The sequence below is a fragment of the Cupressus sempervirens genome, chromosome 11 (assembly GCF_028749045.1).
Source record: "Cupressus sempervirens isolate cs-2001-9-10 chromosome 11, ASM2874904v1, whole genome shotgun sequence".
NCBI lineage: Eukaryota > Viridiplantae > Streptophyta > Pinopsida > Cupressales > Cupressaceae > Cupressus > Cupressus sempervirens.
Genome location: NC_143128.1, coordinates 584,833,405 through 584,849,706, shown reverse-complemented (window position 1 = coordinate 584,849,706; position 16,302 = coordinate 584,833,405). Strand labels below are relative to the sequence as shown.

Here is a 16,302-nt window from a genome sequence, read left to right as displayed (position 1 = left end):
TGAAGAACATTGAAGGATCAAACACAAGTATGAAGAATTTCTCTTGCTGCTACCAAAACTTTAACAAAGGGTACTTCATGACTTGTACAATAAATCAAGGAATGGGTTTTGAAAGGAAGTCACACTAGTGAGATTAAGCCCTACTTTCCAATAAAGGCCTCTAAGGGAGCAAGATTTCACAACGAGGTATGAAACTCTAGAAAACTCTCAAGTCCCAATAGATAAGGAATAAATGCAAAGAATGACCCAAAGGCATGACAATATGGGGAAATCTATACCCTCGTGGAAATAGAGGAATGGGGATACCAAGAAGGAGAAAGTAGGATGATTTACACAAACTTAGAAAATTGGAAATGCTCCCATACTATAAAACTCCAAGGGTTCTAGGCTAATGCACGGGTCAGAGAGATGGGGAACACCTACAAAAGATTGGGCCTAGAGAGATGCAAGAAATAAGTGTTAATGTTTTGCCCATAAATTTAGATAAACAATTAGAAAAGTAGAGAAAGATAGCACAAAAAACATAAGAAATTATCCTGGGAAAACCCTTCCACTTGAAGGAAAAACACAGCCACACCAAGAAAATATCTCTTTTATTGATAATGAAATGTTCAAGTACAAAGCTTTCACTTCATTGCTTACAATGTAGTCCATAGTAACGAGACTCACCGGGAGTCACGCAAGTCATCCGGGTCGACAAGTCAAGTTGCCCCTACCACGTCAAAATGACCCTTGACCCTGACCCACCAAGTCATCAAATATTTAATATTTCTCTAAGGTTTTTCTATTAATATACCCTGACTCGCCAAGTCATTGCCGAGTCATGACCGAGTCCGAGCCGGGTTACGAGCCGAATTGCCCTTGCCAAGTCAGAGCCAAGTCTGAGTCTCGTTACTTTGCAATGCATTGAGCAATCAGATAAATATATTTGAAAATGAGACCCTTCATGTTACACACGAGGTCTCTTCAAATTTTGAATACAAGACTCTTCATATTTCCATATGGATGCCTCATCACATGGCGTATGACACATGTCTCTTTATATAATATAATTTCAAATATTATTACAAAATGTCTTCTTCAGCTGAAGATGACCATAACAGTCATAACACTTTTTCATAAAATCAGAGATAAAGATCTGTATTGCAGCTACAATCTTCAAGAATAAGAAATAGGCAATTTGGTCGATAACACAAATTATTGCAAAAACGGAACACAAAAACACACAACTCAACAATGGCTCCATTTGTTAGTAAGCATATACAGAGAAGCATTGGTAAATAAAGCATGAGCACAAGCACAGAGGAATATGTGCATCAACACTAATGCACTTCAATTATTCAAAACCCAAATGTATAAGATACAAATGTTTGTTGAAATTTCCAAATTCCCTAGAGTTTTTTGTATATTAAATTCACTTTGACATCACTTACTAGCTATTCATTTTTAATATCCTTAATTCAAAATTTCTAATTTACAAATCAATCATCTGAATAAAGTTCCAATTTCTTCCTTATGCGGCATTTTTTCACTGATGAATATAGAACCGTACATGAAAAAATTTGAATTATGGTTGAAATTTTGCTGATATCAAGTATCCCATTCAAGAGGCAAACAGTATAATAAAAATAGCTCTGATGCAGAGTTTTTCTTAGCTGCGTTAGTTATGCTTTGTTCTTTTATTGCATTCTCAGAATCTGAGAAGTGGAGGCAAGGTAATTGAACGCAGTATTGTAGAGGATGAAATGCATATAATTAATTAAAGAGAAGTACATGGTGAAAAGAAGCAAGAGATTTCAGACATATTAAAACCTTGAAAAATCTAATGCAGGGAAGAAATGATTCTGCTCTTCACCAAGAACTTTTTGAAGCCAAAATACTTGAACATTGACTATTATAAGACAAAGTTTCAAATTTTGGTTTAATTCATGGTTAACAATTTAGCACGGCAAGGTTTGCAGTGCTCAAGGAAGATGTGTATCAGAAACTGACTTTGCCTTAGTGGTTGGATCGCCAGTACTGCTCACCAGCCTTTTTATCAGTATCTGATTTGATAAATTATAGTTTCTTGAAAGCTATTGCAGACTTCAATATTCTTGTAAGATTATTCCAGATCACTCAGGTTGGTTAGCATAGCATGTAAGATTATTCTAGGCAGCATTATCACTGATTTCTTCTAGTATTATTCTGAACTGTTAATGCACTGCATCTTTTAGGATAAAAATGATATTGACATATTTGTATAAAATAATTGTTATAATGTTTTGTTATTTTTGACAAATATATAATTGAGAAATATTTTGTTGTTGATTACATAACATATAATTATAATGATTGACCAAAGTATCATCGGGGCATTTGATATGGTTAAATGTTAAACACTATTTTTATACACTCCATTGGGGAGCCACGTTCACAATGGGACATGACTCCTCCATGGAGTCTTTTCCCATCGGGGACATGACTCCCTTGGTCGTTCTCTGCAATCAACGAACACATTATTTACCAGTCTTCAATAACATTGCAGCATTCAAGAATATTCAGTTTTGGGGGAATACTGCGATTCTCACATCTGAAAAGCATCATTATCTAAATCAGAGTACTGTGAATTGCTGCAATTCGAGCAATTTCATGATTTGACTTAAGGCATGCAATTCATGGTGAGTTGGTGAATCGCCTCACCGATTTTTGTGCTATAAATCACTTGAATTGGCAAAATCGGCAAGTTGGTAAAAAATCACCAATTTTAAAATCTTTGAATTTCAAGGATTTTTTCACCTTGCCAATTCGTAGTCAATTCATAGGCGATTCATAGGCAATTCACGATTCGAGTAGGCCTTGCCGATTCCAATCTGATTCCGATTTTTGGTTCTTTGATCTAAATACATGTACAAGGATATAAGCAGAGTATATTTTTGCTCATTGTCTATATTCTATTCACTAACTTGACTGAGAGTTATTCTCTCACTTTGATCTTAGCGATAGTATCAAATATATCTCTATTAAAAGGAAGAAATATAAATTCATTTTTCATCACAAATAAAACATATTTAACATGGTATCAAAGCAGGTCTAAGAGACGATTCCGATCAGACTTACCCTGAATACACTAAAACATTATGGAAATCTCATATTCTTCAAAATGGTGAATGGCATGAGACTAGAAAACAGGCTTGAGGGCGATTCATATTTTTTGGGATGGAAACTATGGATGAAGTTAATCTTAAGAGAAAATGGTTTCAACAAATTTATTGAAAAGTCTAGACCACCACCAAAGGAAATGATGAATTGGAAAAATGGGAAAGTGAAAACAACAAAGCTATGACACTAATTGTGGATGGTGTTAAAAGTCACTCCTAATCATCTCAGAGCTAGACACTGCACATGAAATGTACAAAGCTCTTGAGAATATGTTTGAGATCAACAATACTATTCAAATTATCACCTTAAGAGACAAACTCTCTAATATCAAGATGAATAAAGGACAGACAATTTACTCTTATTTTATGAGAATAACTAAGTTGAGAAATCAACTATCAACAATAGGTCATATCTGTGATGGAAAAGAGCTAACTATAATGTCCCTAAAAGGACTTCCAACATCATGGGATACCTTTAGACCAGGCGTGTGCTCTTGAACCAGAATTTCTAAATTTGAAAAATTCAAAGCTGATTGTGTACAAGAAGAGTGTATGCTAATATCTCAAGGCTTGAATATCTCTTCCTCAAAAGAAGATATGCAAGTCCTTTCTACACAAGTGAATAAGAAGATGAGGAAACAAAAATTCAAAGGAAAGAGGAAGCAGCCAGACTATTCCAAAATGCAATGTTTTAGATGTGATAAGTTTGGTCATCCAACATCTAAACGTCCTAACAAACTTAAGAAACAAGCCTCATTTGCAACTGTAAACAATTCTAATGGAAACTTTGAAAATTATGCTTCCTATTCAGCCCTTTCTAGCGAAGCATCAAATAGATCAAATACTTGGTAATTGATAGTGGAGCTTCTCGACATATTCTTCAAAGAACAACTAGACTCAATCAAAAAAGATTATGTCGATGAAGTAACTATTTGAGATGACACCAGTTATCCAGTAAAAGGAATAGGGTCATGTACTATAAATCTGAAATTAGGAATCTCAATTGAACTCACTAAAGTACTATACGTACCAGGCATAAAGAGAAACTTGGTCTCTATATTTGTACTTCTAAGTACTACAAGGGGATTTGTTGATTATGGTTTTATATGTTGATGACCTTTTGATTACAGGAGATCACCTGATTGACAAATGTAAACAAGATCTTGCATCTGAATTTGATATGACGGATTTGGGAAACTACACTACTTCTTGGGACTAGAAGTATGGCAACATGACAATGAGATCTTCTTAAATCAAGGGAAGAACACACTAGACATACTCAAAAGATTTGGCATAGTGGACAGCAAACCAATAAAGACCCCTATGGAAACAAATCTACTGAAACTAAAAGAGGCAACCGAAGATTCTCAGAATGTTGATCCTACACTCTATTGACAAATTATTGGATCTCTAATGTATTTGGTAAATACAAGACCTGACATTTGTTATGCAATAAATGTTCTTAGTCATTTCATGTGTGAACCCAAACAAGTTCATTTAGTAGCAGCAAAACACATTCTCAGATATCTTCATGGTACAGTTGAATATGGTCTAAGATACACTACTACTGAATTAAATCTGAGTGGATTCACAGACTCTGATTGGGCAGGAAATTCTATCGATTGAAAGAGTCATCAAGATGTTGTTTTACCTTGGGATCAGCAATGATATCATGATTCAGTAGAAAACAGTCTTCAATAGCTCAAAGTTCCACAAAAGCCAAATACATAGCTGCATTTATGGGAGCACGAGAAGCCATATGGTTAAGGAAGCTCCTAATTGGATTATATGGGAAGCCTTTACCACCTACTATTAGCTTTTGTGAAAACTAGAGCTGCATCAAACTCTCCTTGAATCCAGTGTTTCATAACAGATCAAAACACATTGAGATACCATATCACTATATTCGAGACACGATTGAGAAGAATGCGATTGAGTTGAGATATATCAGTACAAAGAATCAAATTGTAGACACTCTTACCAGACCACTTGCTAAGACAAAGGTGGAACATTTTCGTAAGGAACTTGGTATGATTGTAAATTCTGAGAAAATATCTTAGTATAATTGATTATTGTACTTTACATATTATAAATGTTATGAATTTATGAAACATGTGTCTATCATTAGGAAGTGACGACTTTCAAATGGTTTTGTACTTGTACTTGGAGAAGTTATTGAAAGGTGACAACCTTACAACTTGTATCATGATATACATTTTGTGTAAATGTTGAAATAAATTATGAAAAGGCTTTATCTTATAAGTCAACAACTAGGTGTTAGATATCATTAAATTGACTATCTACAAGTTGTTTAAACTTTGTATAGATATATGGTTTCGGTACTTGGCGAATATCCTACCTTGATATTCTGATAGGCCATTAACACATTGAGTACTTGGTGAACATCATTCAATTGATGTTCTGATGGGCCATTACTCAAAGTACTTGGCGAATATCATTAAATTGATATTCTGATAGGCCAATGCTCTATTTGATCCATATAATATCAAAGTGTATTTGATGAGTATTATATGCTAATATTCTGATAGGTCAAATGCCCTCATGTTATTATATATGTAGAAAATCCTCTGATCAAAGATTTTCTTGTTGAGTGAATTTTAATGTCTCATGTTATATATTTATCCTTCTGAACTAAGAGGGAGTATTAATGCACTAGTTCTTTTAGGATAACAATGAAATTGACATATTTGTATGAAATAATTGTTATAATCATATAATGTTCTGTTATTTTTGACAAATATATAATTGAGATATATATATATATATATATATATATATATATATATATATATATATTCCGGTGTTGATTACATAACATATAAGTATAATGATTAAGTATCATCGGGGCATTTGATATGGTTAAATGTTAAACACTGTTTTTATACACTCCATCGGGGAGCCACGTACCCAATGGGTTGTGACTCCTCCGTGGAGTCATTTCCCATCAGGAACATGTCTCCCCTGTGAAGTATATGTACTCAGTGACTTGGTCATTCTCTGCAATCAATGAACACATTATTTATCACAGTCTTCAATAACATTGCAGCATTCAAGCATATTCAGTTTTTGGGGAAGATTCTCACATCTGAGAAAGCATCATTATCTAAATACATATACAAGGATATAAGCAGAGTAAATTTATGCTCATTATCTATATTCTATTCACTTGTAACACCCCGCCAAGGGATCCAAAAGAATTAACCTAAAATTTTACTAAGTTTGCCAAACAATTTTTTTTTCTTTAATCATGATAGATAAACCATTGACATCAACACATAGTAGCAGAAGCAATAACATACAATCAACTATAAGCATACATAACAGGTTACATTCCTTAAGGATCCCAAAACATTGAGTCACATTTGATCTAATTAATACTAAGTCTAACCACTACCACATCCACATGAAAGAATAAATAGAAAGTCCAATGTCCATATTACACATTTGTTTTGAATGTCTCTTGGCAATTAAATTCGAAATGCTCAATCATCCACTATACATGACACAGGGTACGAAAGGCTTAAAAGAATATACATATGTGAAAATAAAGGTACATCATCCTCATCAAATCCATGATACAAGTGCAATATAGTAAATGAAACCAATGACATACATGATACATCCATCCAGCAATAAAACAAATCTAACTAAGTGCACGGTTCCTCCCAACCGTAAATAGCATCATTAGACCATCATGGGCCCTAGCCATCCCTCCGTGCGTAACATCCCAAGTCACCGAAGAGATCATCGGTATTATCATAGTAGGGATATCACTCCTAAAACATACTACATCATATGCAGAAAGCAATCTAACATGCTACAACATATGCATCAGAAATCTAATCATGCAAAATAAGGCATAAGATAAGTAAACAACATCATCTATCATATGCTAATCATCAATATAAGGATACATGTCCATCATCATAATCCAAGAATAGAATGAAGATAGATGCCAACAAAGAATGCATCAGCCACGGTGTCTCAGATGGATCTCAAATGGTAAGAGTGAAAAAGCACTACCACCCGACCGTGTGGGACCTAAATGGCCCACTCCCACCACGCTGGAGAGATAGTCTCAAGTCCCAAACAAGATATCAAATCACATAACACAAGTACCCTCTAAGTTCAGGAAATCCTAAAAGTATGCTAACTCAAAGGTTCCATTATAAAAGGGTCGACACCTATACCCAAAGGCACACAAGACACGTAAGAAACCTACTATGTAAGTGGGAAAGTGTCATCGCACGAATCACGCTAGAGTTACCCTGGTAGTCTCTCAATAGACCCCGGCCCCTTAGTGATCCCTATGCGGCCACTAGTATCCTCTCATACTGACGAGGCATACTACGGAATGCAAGGTCGCAACCAAGCGTTCTCTCTACTCCCATCCTAGTCTGTACTAGCACTCGAGGCATGGGCGAGAACATACAATTATCTTATTAGGTTTATTTTAATCCCCATTTAGTGTAATGTTTTCACTTATTAATACAACTTACAATGAGTTACCCTGACAGACACTTAGGGCCCCGGCCTCCATTGCAAGCCACTTCTCGACACTACAAGTAGATAACCTACCCTAGGCTCAATAAAAGTACAAATCCATAATCACATAAAATCACCCCAGTCCTAAACAAGCGACTGGAAAAATACCAAAAAATAATCCACAATAAGAACATCAAATCTCCATGAGCAACTGAAAAGCATCCATTGATAATCATGACCAAACCAGTTCTCTATTAGCAACTGAAGGTATCAATGATAATCACAATATCCATCGGTCCTCATCGAGCAACCGTATAGTATCTCAAAATAAATCTCAATATCCATATCAATGATAAATCACCATATCCATTGGTTCTCAACGAGCAACCAAAAAGGCATCTCAAAGCAAATAATACTGATCGAAGACTCCAAAATGGTCGAGTCAAAACATGTCACAACATGACAACATCAAGAAAGAAATCAACACTTTAGTCCCATCATGGCGACTGGAATGTAGTCCAAAGATAATTGATCGATGACTCAAAAATGGTTAAGTCAAGTGTCTCAAATACATACACCTCAGCTTCACACAAGAAGACTGGAAAGCAATAACAATCAGTAAATACAAGCATCTCATAGAGCATGCCATCACATTACCATAGTTGGGTTTTAGAAAGATCGAGATCAAATAACATCAATATGCCATCACATTCACATAACTCCCAAGCCTCTGGTAGACGTCCTAATTGGTCAACACTCTAGGACCATCCAAACCCCAAACTTGGATAGCATAAAGAAAACAAGATACAAACACGTGTTTTGATTTGCCTTGGAAATCACATGGTTAAACCAAATATTAGGTTTCAGTTTTCGTTTTCAAGTACATTTCAAATGTATAAGATTCTTCATTTAATCTACAACTCGACCCTTTTTTTTTTGAATTAAACATAGAATTATCCCTCCATTATTTTAAAACAATTCTCTAAAATAATCATAAGATAATTATTTAGTTATTTAAATCATTGAACTAGTTCCCATTGACTTTTAGATAAAATCATTCACATTATTCAAAACATTAGAATAATACTTATCAACTTTCAAATAATTAGTTTACAATTTCCTTTAAACACTTCAAGGACAATCATTTATTTAAAATAATCCTCATTGATTTTAAGTAAAATCAATCTCATTAATAATTCAATTATTTAATTCCACTTATTAATATCTCTTTTCTTTTAATTTGCCCTCATTTAAAAAATCCATTTACTTAAATTGACTAATAATTAATTACACTTCTTCTACTATTAACTAGTGCAGAACCACCAGGGCCAAGGACAAAAAGCCTAGAGGAACTAGGGTCACTAAATAGATCCTAGGGGGATCAAAGGATGAACATGACCTTGAAGGGTCATTTGATTGTAATAAGTCCACAATGGTCACTTAAAAATGTTTTGTTTATGTTTTAAATGTTTTGATTGATCACTTTGTAAAATGATCAAAGATGTAGCCTTAATGGCATTTTGGGAGTTAGTGTACCTAGGGTTCACTTCGGGATTCTAAGGTAGATGAGTTATTTAAAGACCTTCAAAGGTCCAATTTATTTTAATATGGAAAGTAGAGCCATTATATGGTGTCAAATGCACTTGAAGTGCCTAAAAATGTAAATTGCCAAAAATTGGCAAAATGAAGCCTAGAAGGCTCGTAGAGGGTTTATGGGATTTAAGAGTGGTTTGAGGATTTAAAGTTGGGATAAAACTCTTGAAAATACTTTGGAATATTAATAAAATGCATAATGATGTAAGGCTATCAAAGTTGACAACCATGTTGTCAACTACACAACAAAACATTCAACTAAATGTAAACAATCATAATTGACTGTAACCGGTTTGAGGGAGTTGCAACTGGTTTGAAATGTATTATTAGCATTGATGAGCATGAGTTTTAGGAGGGGAGGAATGGTAGGGAGTTTTTAGGGTGTCTGTGGTCGAAATGATGCAATGTAACAAAGTTTCATACAATACCAAATTAAATTCTCTGCAAAGTCCTAGCGTGCTTCTATAAGGGCATAGTCTGCTTTTTGTATTGAAAAGACTTCTCATTTGGATAAAATCTTGAGTATATATGTCTTAGATCTATGTTGGTTTAGTTTTTAATTCATTTCATGCTTTGATAGATTATTTTTGTGAAGTTTAAGCACAAAAAACTCCTGGTTATGGAAAAATGGAGGAATGACTATCATTGAATAAAACAGTCCCAGTACGGCGGCCATATCTCCGTAATGAACCATTGGATCGGGCCAAATTTGAAATGTGTTGGAGAGGGCCAAGTTGCGCTAAATCTGACTAGAGCGATCAAATAAATTTGGTCAAGGTAAAAAGTTATGAATGTCTGAGTTCGGGTTTATGTAAGGGACAGCGACAAGGCAGTTTGTGATGAATTTCCTTCATAAATAAAACTAGGGTTTCCTAATGTTTTCTTCGCAACCAAATAAAAATTAACATACATATCTAGATTCCAATTTGAAGATTGAAGATTCGTTCATGGAGTATATTCAGACACATATAACAGACACGATGAAGACAGGAAGAGAAAGAGTGCAAATGGAATATGCGAAAATCACGAGTGCACCTGGATACTGATGCTAATTTACTATGCCTCAGAAGTCCATAGAAAAAATCCCTTCCTTCTCCAACATTCGCCATTCCTCCAAGAATCAAACCAACCGAAACCCCCAAGTGACTAGAAGTGCTTGTAGAAGCATATGAGCATGTAGAAGCATATGAGCTTCTCGAATGCATGTCAACTTGTCCAAGCATACTAGGAGAGCCTCTATATAAAGGCCTCTAAGATGCATCTAGAATGTGTCTAGAAAGAACTAGGAGATAAGCATGACAACTAAGCACGTAACTTCTACGACAAGAAAATAAACATGATGAGGTCTCTAGAATGTTGTAGACAACATGTGCTCAAATAATCTGCTAACTCCTACATGTAGACAACACGTGCACAATTAGAGTGCAAACTCTTGTGTTGTCAACATGACAACTTACAAGAGTTCGCATACTCCTATGTAAATAAATATTAAAATAATACACCTTAATTTATTAAATTTCTTTATTTAATATTCATTTGACTCCTTTTAAAATTAATTTATTAATTTTAAATCTCATGCACTCACTTTATTAAATCCACTTGTTTTATCTTAATATATTTTAATCACATGCACGCATCATGCGATCTAAAATCTGTTAATAATTTTAATATCTTTTCCACTTTTAAATTTATTTTTGAAACTTAATTGATAAAATAAAAATGAGCTCTAAATATAGTATTATTAAATTAATAAATATTATCACGTTCTAAATTTAAACTTATAACTTTTATCTTCAAATTTAATTATTTTATTTAATTAATTTTTCAATTAATTAAATAAAATAAATATCATATTAATTTTTCATTAAATTAAACCATTAATTAAATCTTTTAATTAAGCTTAATTAATAGAAAATACACTAAAGACTCATAAAGTAAAATACAAAAACCCATCATAGCAAAACACATACAAAATCAAACCAAAAGGGTTAATATCATGAATTACGTCATCCGACATATTCAAAGGGTACCCGACTCAGATACTTGTCATAATTTTGAATTAGGACAAATGGCTTAAAGGGTTGGGATTTGGACTTGAGAATTTTATCTCCCCTCTCTTACCATTGAGATAATGCGATAGGGTACGCTCATCTTGGCAATTCAGGGAAGTCGATACCCGGTACCTACAACCTGCATAAAACCCACGCATGTACAAGCACAATATATATACTAAGCTAAACAGGCAATGGCAAGAAGTGGTGCATCGTGTAGATCCCGACTAGTAGGTGACTACGACTCCTTTCCTTAACCACATCAGAAACGCCATACAGAAAGAAAACAAACACGCACACCATACACATGCAAGTATGGGGTAAGTATCCATAAGAAAACACACACAGAATAAACCATCTATCTAATCATCATCAATAACTGAAATCACTTGAATAATCATCATGCATACATGAACTATAAAGTACCAAGTAATCTCATCATATAATAAACTGAATCTGAAACAATATCTGATAATCTCAAAATAATGTTACTAATAATCATCAACATAAAACTAGCCCTAAAAGAGTTCGACAATGATAACAAAAATGCGACCTAGGGGCAGGCACTACATCACTACCTTGATTGAGAGTTATTCTCTTCCTTTAATCTCAGTGATAGTATCAAATATATCTGTATTAAAAGGAAGAAATATAAATTTATTTTTCATCACAAATAAAGTCTGATATTTAACATTAACTATGTTCAAATGGTCTTATGTCTAATTGAAGATAGATGTTCCAATCAATTTTAGCAAATCATCTGAGTGCACCGTTTCCCCAAATTTTTCATGTTTTTATGTGTTGTACAAATTTTATATATAAGAGAGAAGTGAACTTTTGGATTAATATGTACTCTGTAAATTTTTAGCAAAGGTCCTTTCTTTACAATCATTTTTTCCAAAAAAATTAATAATAAGTAACTTTATTCTGAGCATTAACATTTAGAAGCAAACCAACTTTCAATTCAATACAATAAAAGATAACATGAGCAAGGGAAATCAAATATCAACAATGTTTGGTACAAGTAAAATGCTGCTGATCACCTTGCCCAACACACCAGCTCGTTGATAATACCTTTTAGCCATTGCAAGACAACTAGCATCTCTTTCACAAGCTACCAAGCGACCTGTCTCAGGTAGCACCAAGGCAACAGCTAAAGATGAATATCCCTGCAACAGTATAACGAGCAAGGTCAATCCTCATAATAAAAAAGCACAACAATATATGTAGGTCCCTTTTGTCAAAACTTACTTTGTTCATAATTGTTTCTTCATTTCTGATGAAGTTGATTATAGTTAATTCTCAGTACTATTTCACTACAAGATTAGTTTCCAAAATTCTATTCTAGCTAATAGGAAAATTTCACTTCAACTTCATTATATAGAGCAAAGAAAAGTATCCAAATGCCAGGCAAGGAAATAATAAGCACCTAAAAAAGGAATTAAACAAAAGAAAAATTGTAATAAACAAAGGACATAAAGGGATAAAAATCTACTTCATGAATTCATAAGATGGGATGCATTTAAAATTTACACTATCATAAAGTAAAAGAACCAAACGATAGAAATAAGCAAACAGTTCACAACGTAGAATCAAATAAAGAACCAAAAGTTAGAAATAAGCAAACAGTTCACTCAGAAGAATCATGTGGCAAGAATTGGAAAGATCATAGGGTCATAAAGATCTGCTCTAAACTATAATGAAGAGTAGATGGAAGGTATTAGATGTATGGACCAATCTCAAGAAGATTAATGCAGATCACAAAAGCTAAAAAGTTAAAAACAAGTAACTTTTATATACCAACTAAAAAGTACAATTCTAGATCATTTAGAATCTTCGAAATATGAGAATACATACAGTGTAAACTCCAACCTCAATGCACCACTGTGCCCCGAGCACTTGAACAAGCATTGCTAGCAATTGTGCTTGATCAGGCGATACCTACTTTCAAAATCAAAGACTGGCAGTTAACAAACTTTAAACAGCAAGTAGCAACAGTACAAATCCATCAGAGATAGAAAAAATTAAATATATCATCTTCCAACCATGTAGCAAATGAATTACCGTAAAAAATAACAAAAAATCCCAAACAAATGTATCCAAAAAGCAGCCAATGGATAAATAAATTTAAAAAACCTTAAAATGACATTTTGCTTGCACATCCGTCCTAATAGAAAGTCATCTATTTACCGGATCAAACAAAGAATTGTTGCTTTTATTCTACTTCTCAATTAGTGGGAACAGGAAGTTATTAAAATTTTGGAGGAGAGAATTAAATAGCTAAAAGCAGATTATGAGTGGAGGGAATCACGTAGCACATCTTTTTGTGAAAGAAAAAGTTAACAACAAACGTGAAAGACACTTTCCTCCATTTTATATTGCCAACAGTCAGAATACAATTAAGGCTACTTTATTGCATATGATTCTGAAAGCGTTTGCAATCTAGCTGAATTGCTGAATTTGGGAGTTGGTGCTTTCAGTAAGTTGGTGCCTACGAAGTGTGGGAGTTGGTGCTTCCAGCAGGTTGGTGCTCATAAAATATAGAGGTTGCAGTCCCTAGTAGATTGGTGCCTACAAATCATTGTAAGGAATTAGTTTATACAAAAAACAATTATTTATCGTGGTATTCTCCCTCATTGTGTTTCCATGTAAACATTGTGTTATTGTGTTCATGTGCATAATTGTTTATATCAGTATTTGAAATTATTGTGTGGGTAAAAGTTTTAAATTACAAAAGGTGTTAATATACTGATTTTACAATTCGTCAATCCAATGCCTTAGCAAAATCTGCTGAAAGCTACTTGTTGCTTGCAGCATTAATGCTGTTAGGACCTTGCTGCTGTAATATCTTTGTTGTTTCTTAGGCTTTATTGGTGCATCTATTCCAGTCTTTGTAAAAGGGATCAAACCCTTTAAAAACTCCACCTTCACTATTCCTTAAGAAAATTATACTATTTCTTCCTTTCTAATATTCTCCTGTGGTGTCAATTTCATGCACCCTAAAGCCACCTACTACTGTCCTGCTTTTCCTTTCCCAAACATATATGCTAATCAATTACTAAGATTATGTATCAAGATTGAACAGTACGCAATTGATGATCCATAAGACTCCTAAGTCATATCTTTTATAATTAACTGGCATTGTCTAATAAAGGAAGTATTACATATCAACGACAACTAAGGTGCCAGAAAAGGAAATGAAAACGGAGCACCTTACATAGATCCCAGACTCTTCTAACAACAGAAGACATTAAGACCGTAAAGAAAGTCTGTCACCAAGAAGTAAGTGTGAACAATGGAACCCGCACTAGTTCACAAAAACATCCACAACCTTTTAGTACAAAGGTCCTATTTGAAGAACTTACCTGAAAAGACTTCCTTCGTCAACTTCTCCTGCTTATTGAAATACATGTTGCAAAGTTAGTTCAGATGTCACATCACTACACTACTCTTGCGATAATGGCAAACATACCTCTGAAGCCTGTTTGCAGATTCCATGGTAAATAGTAAGAATAGTCTCACGGAAAGTTATACCACTCCTTTAGTTCACGAGTGAATGATCTGAAAACATATCTTAAAAAGGGAAACAGTAAGCGATCAAATCTTTGCCTTGAAATTCGGCATATCACTTTTTTGCTGGCCAGAGACTTGAGTGACCATAGGAAAGTGCTTCAAGTTTGCAGTACCTACTCAAGGAAGTTTTTAAGCCGAATGGAAGCCTAAGTATGTTGCATTTATAGTTATACATAAAAAGAAATTCTTCCAATTTGAAACAACTATCATTATAGAACGCTGCAAAAAGATGGAAATTTCATCAAAGGTGTGAATATGTAAATTGCTCCCAGATTTCCTCTGCAACCAAACACCCTCTGTTGGACCATTGTTTAGATCATCTTTTACTGACAGAACCAACTATGTCTGCCTTGTATTAATAGGCAATATCAACACAAACAACATTGTCACAACAGATATGAACCAAAATGTCACCTTTACAAACTTGCCCAATTACATAAGAATGCAACCCTTCAAAGTTCACAAATGTTATTGATGAAGGTGTTTTTTTAGTTTAACTTCCATTGATCTGTTTACTATCGTACCATATCTAAGGTCTCATAGGCTAGATTAGGACTCTAAACTTCTACAGTTGATTTACTTCTCCTGTTTTTTTTCTTTCAATAAAGAGTTTTGTTACCTTCTCAGCCAAATATTGATATCATCATAGTTCCTTGAAATGATAAACACCAAACTTGGAACGAAAACTAACTCTAGACTGCCTTAGCATAGCTAACCCAGAAGGCTCACGAAGCATTACAATGTGAACCAGACAGTCTTTACAAAAAGATCTAGACCCTCATCTGCTTTTTTATTTTTTCAGCACCATGGACACAATCTAAGCAAAGAAGACCATGCAATAAGGACTTGGTGGTTAGATGTGAGGATTATTTTAGTTCAACTTGAGGTGAAAGACATTTTTTAGAGGCATTTAAAAGGTGGATTTTCTTTTAGTTTTGTCATAAAAGAGGAGAAGTTGAGGAAGTGAACATACACATTTGCAATCAATTGAACATTATGTTAGTAGAAGGATCACTTCCATTGAGATAAAGATCGTACAGCACTAGACTATATATGTTGTCACAGACCAAGCTTTCCAACTAATATGAGATGTATTTTTGGTAGTGAACATGAGAACTTTTTTTTTTTGTCTTAGAAAAAATTCTCAGTCATATTCAACTTTTTAAAAGCACTATTTTAAAAATTTGTAAAGAGATCTTTCAATTTTTTTAAAGTTGTAGCAGATAGTACTAGTCACCAATGAGTTCAAGTCACCAAGGAAAATGTTAAAGTGATATTTACTCTAATTGGTTAGATATCCTTTACAGAGAAAAAAATAAAGGGCATTTTTGGTTTTTAATTTCAAAGAAAACGGGTGACCCGGGTCCGGTCTAAAATGTTATCGGCATTTAACCTCTGCAGATATGGGTACGTTGTGTCAAAAGAAAAAGAAAAAATGT

The 16,302-nt window shown here is 34.0% G+C and overlaps 1 protein-coding gene across 4 annotated transcripts in view; it reads right to left on the bottom strand.

The window, feature by feature from the left end:
- LOC149531006 (uncharacterized) overlaps positions 1 to 16,302 on the bottom strand; it is an 83,254-nt gene that overhangs the window by 65,970 nt on the left and 982 nt on the right. For all 4 annotated transcript variants that reach the window (XR_016358844.1, XR_016358845.1, XM_089810351.1 and 1 more), the window contains exons 3-4: positions 13,148 to 13,231; positions 12,334 to 12,459 (exon numbers count right to left, since the gene is read on the bottom strand). Coding sequence is in view for 2 of the 4 variants with exons in the window: in XM_089810351.1 (XP_089666477.1) it covers positions 12,334 to 12,459; positions 13,148 to 13,231 (210 nt within the window). In the remaining 2 variants the exon portion in view is untranslated. The remainder of the gene's footprint in view (positions 1 to 12,333; positions 12,460 to 13,147; positions 13,232 to 16,302) is intronic.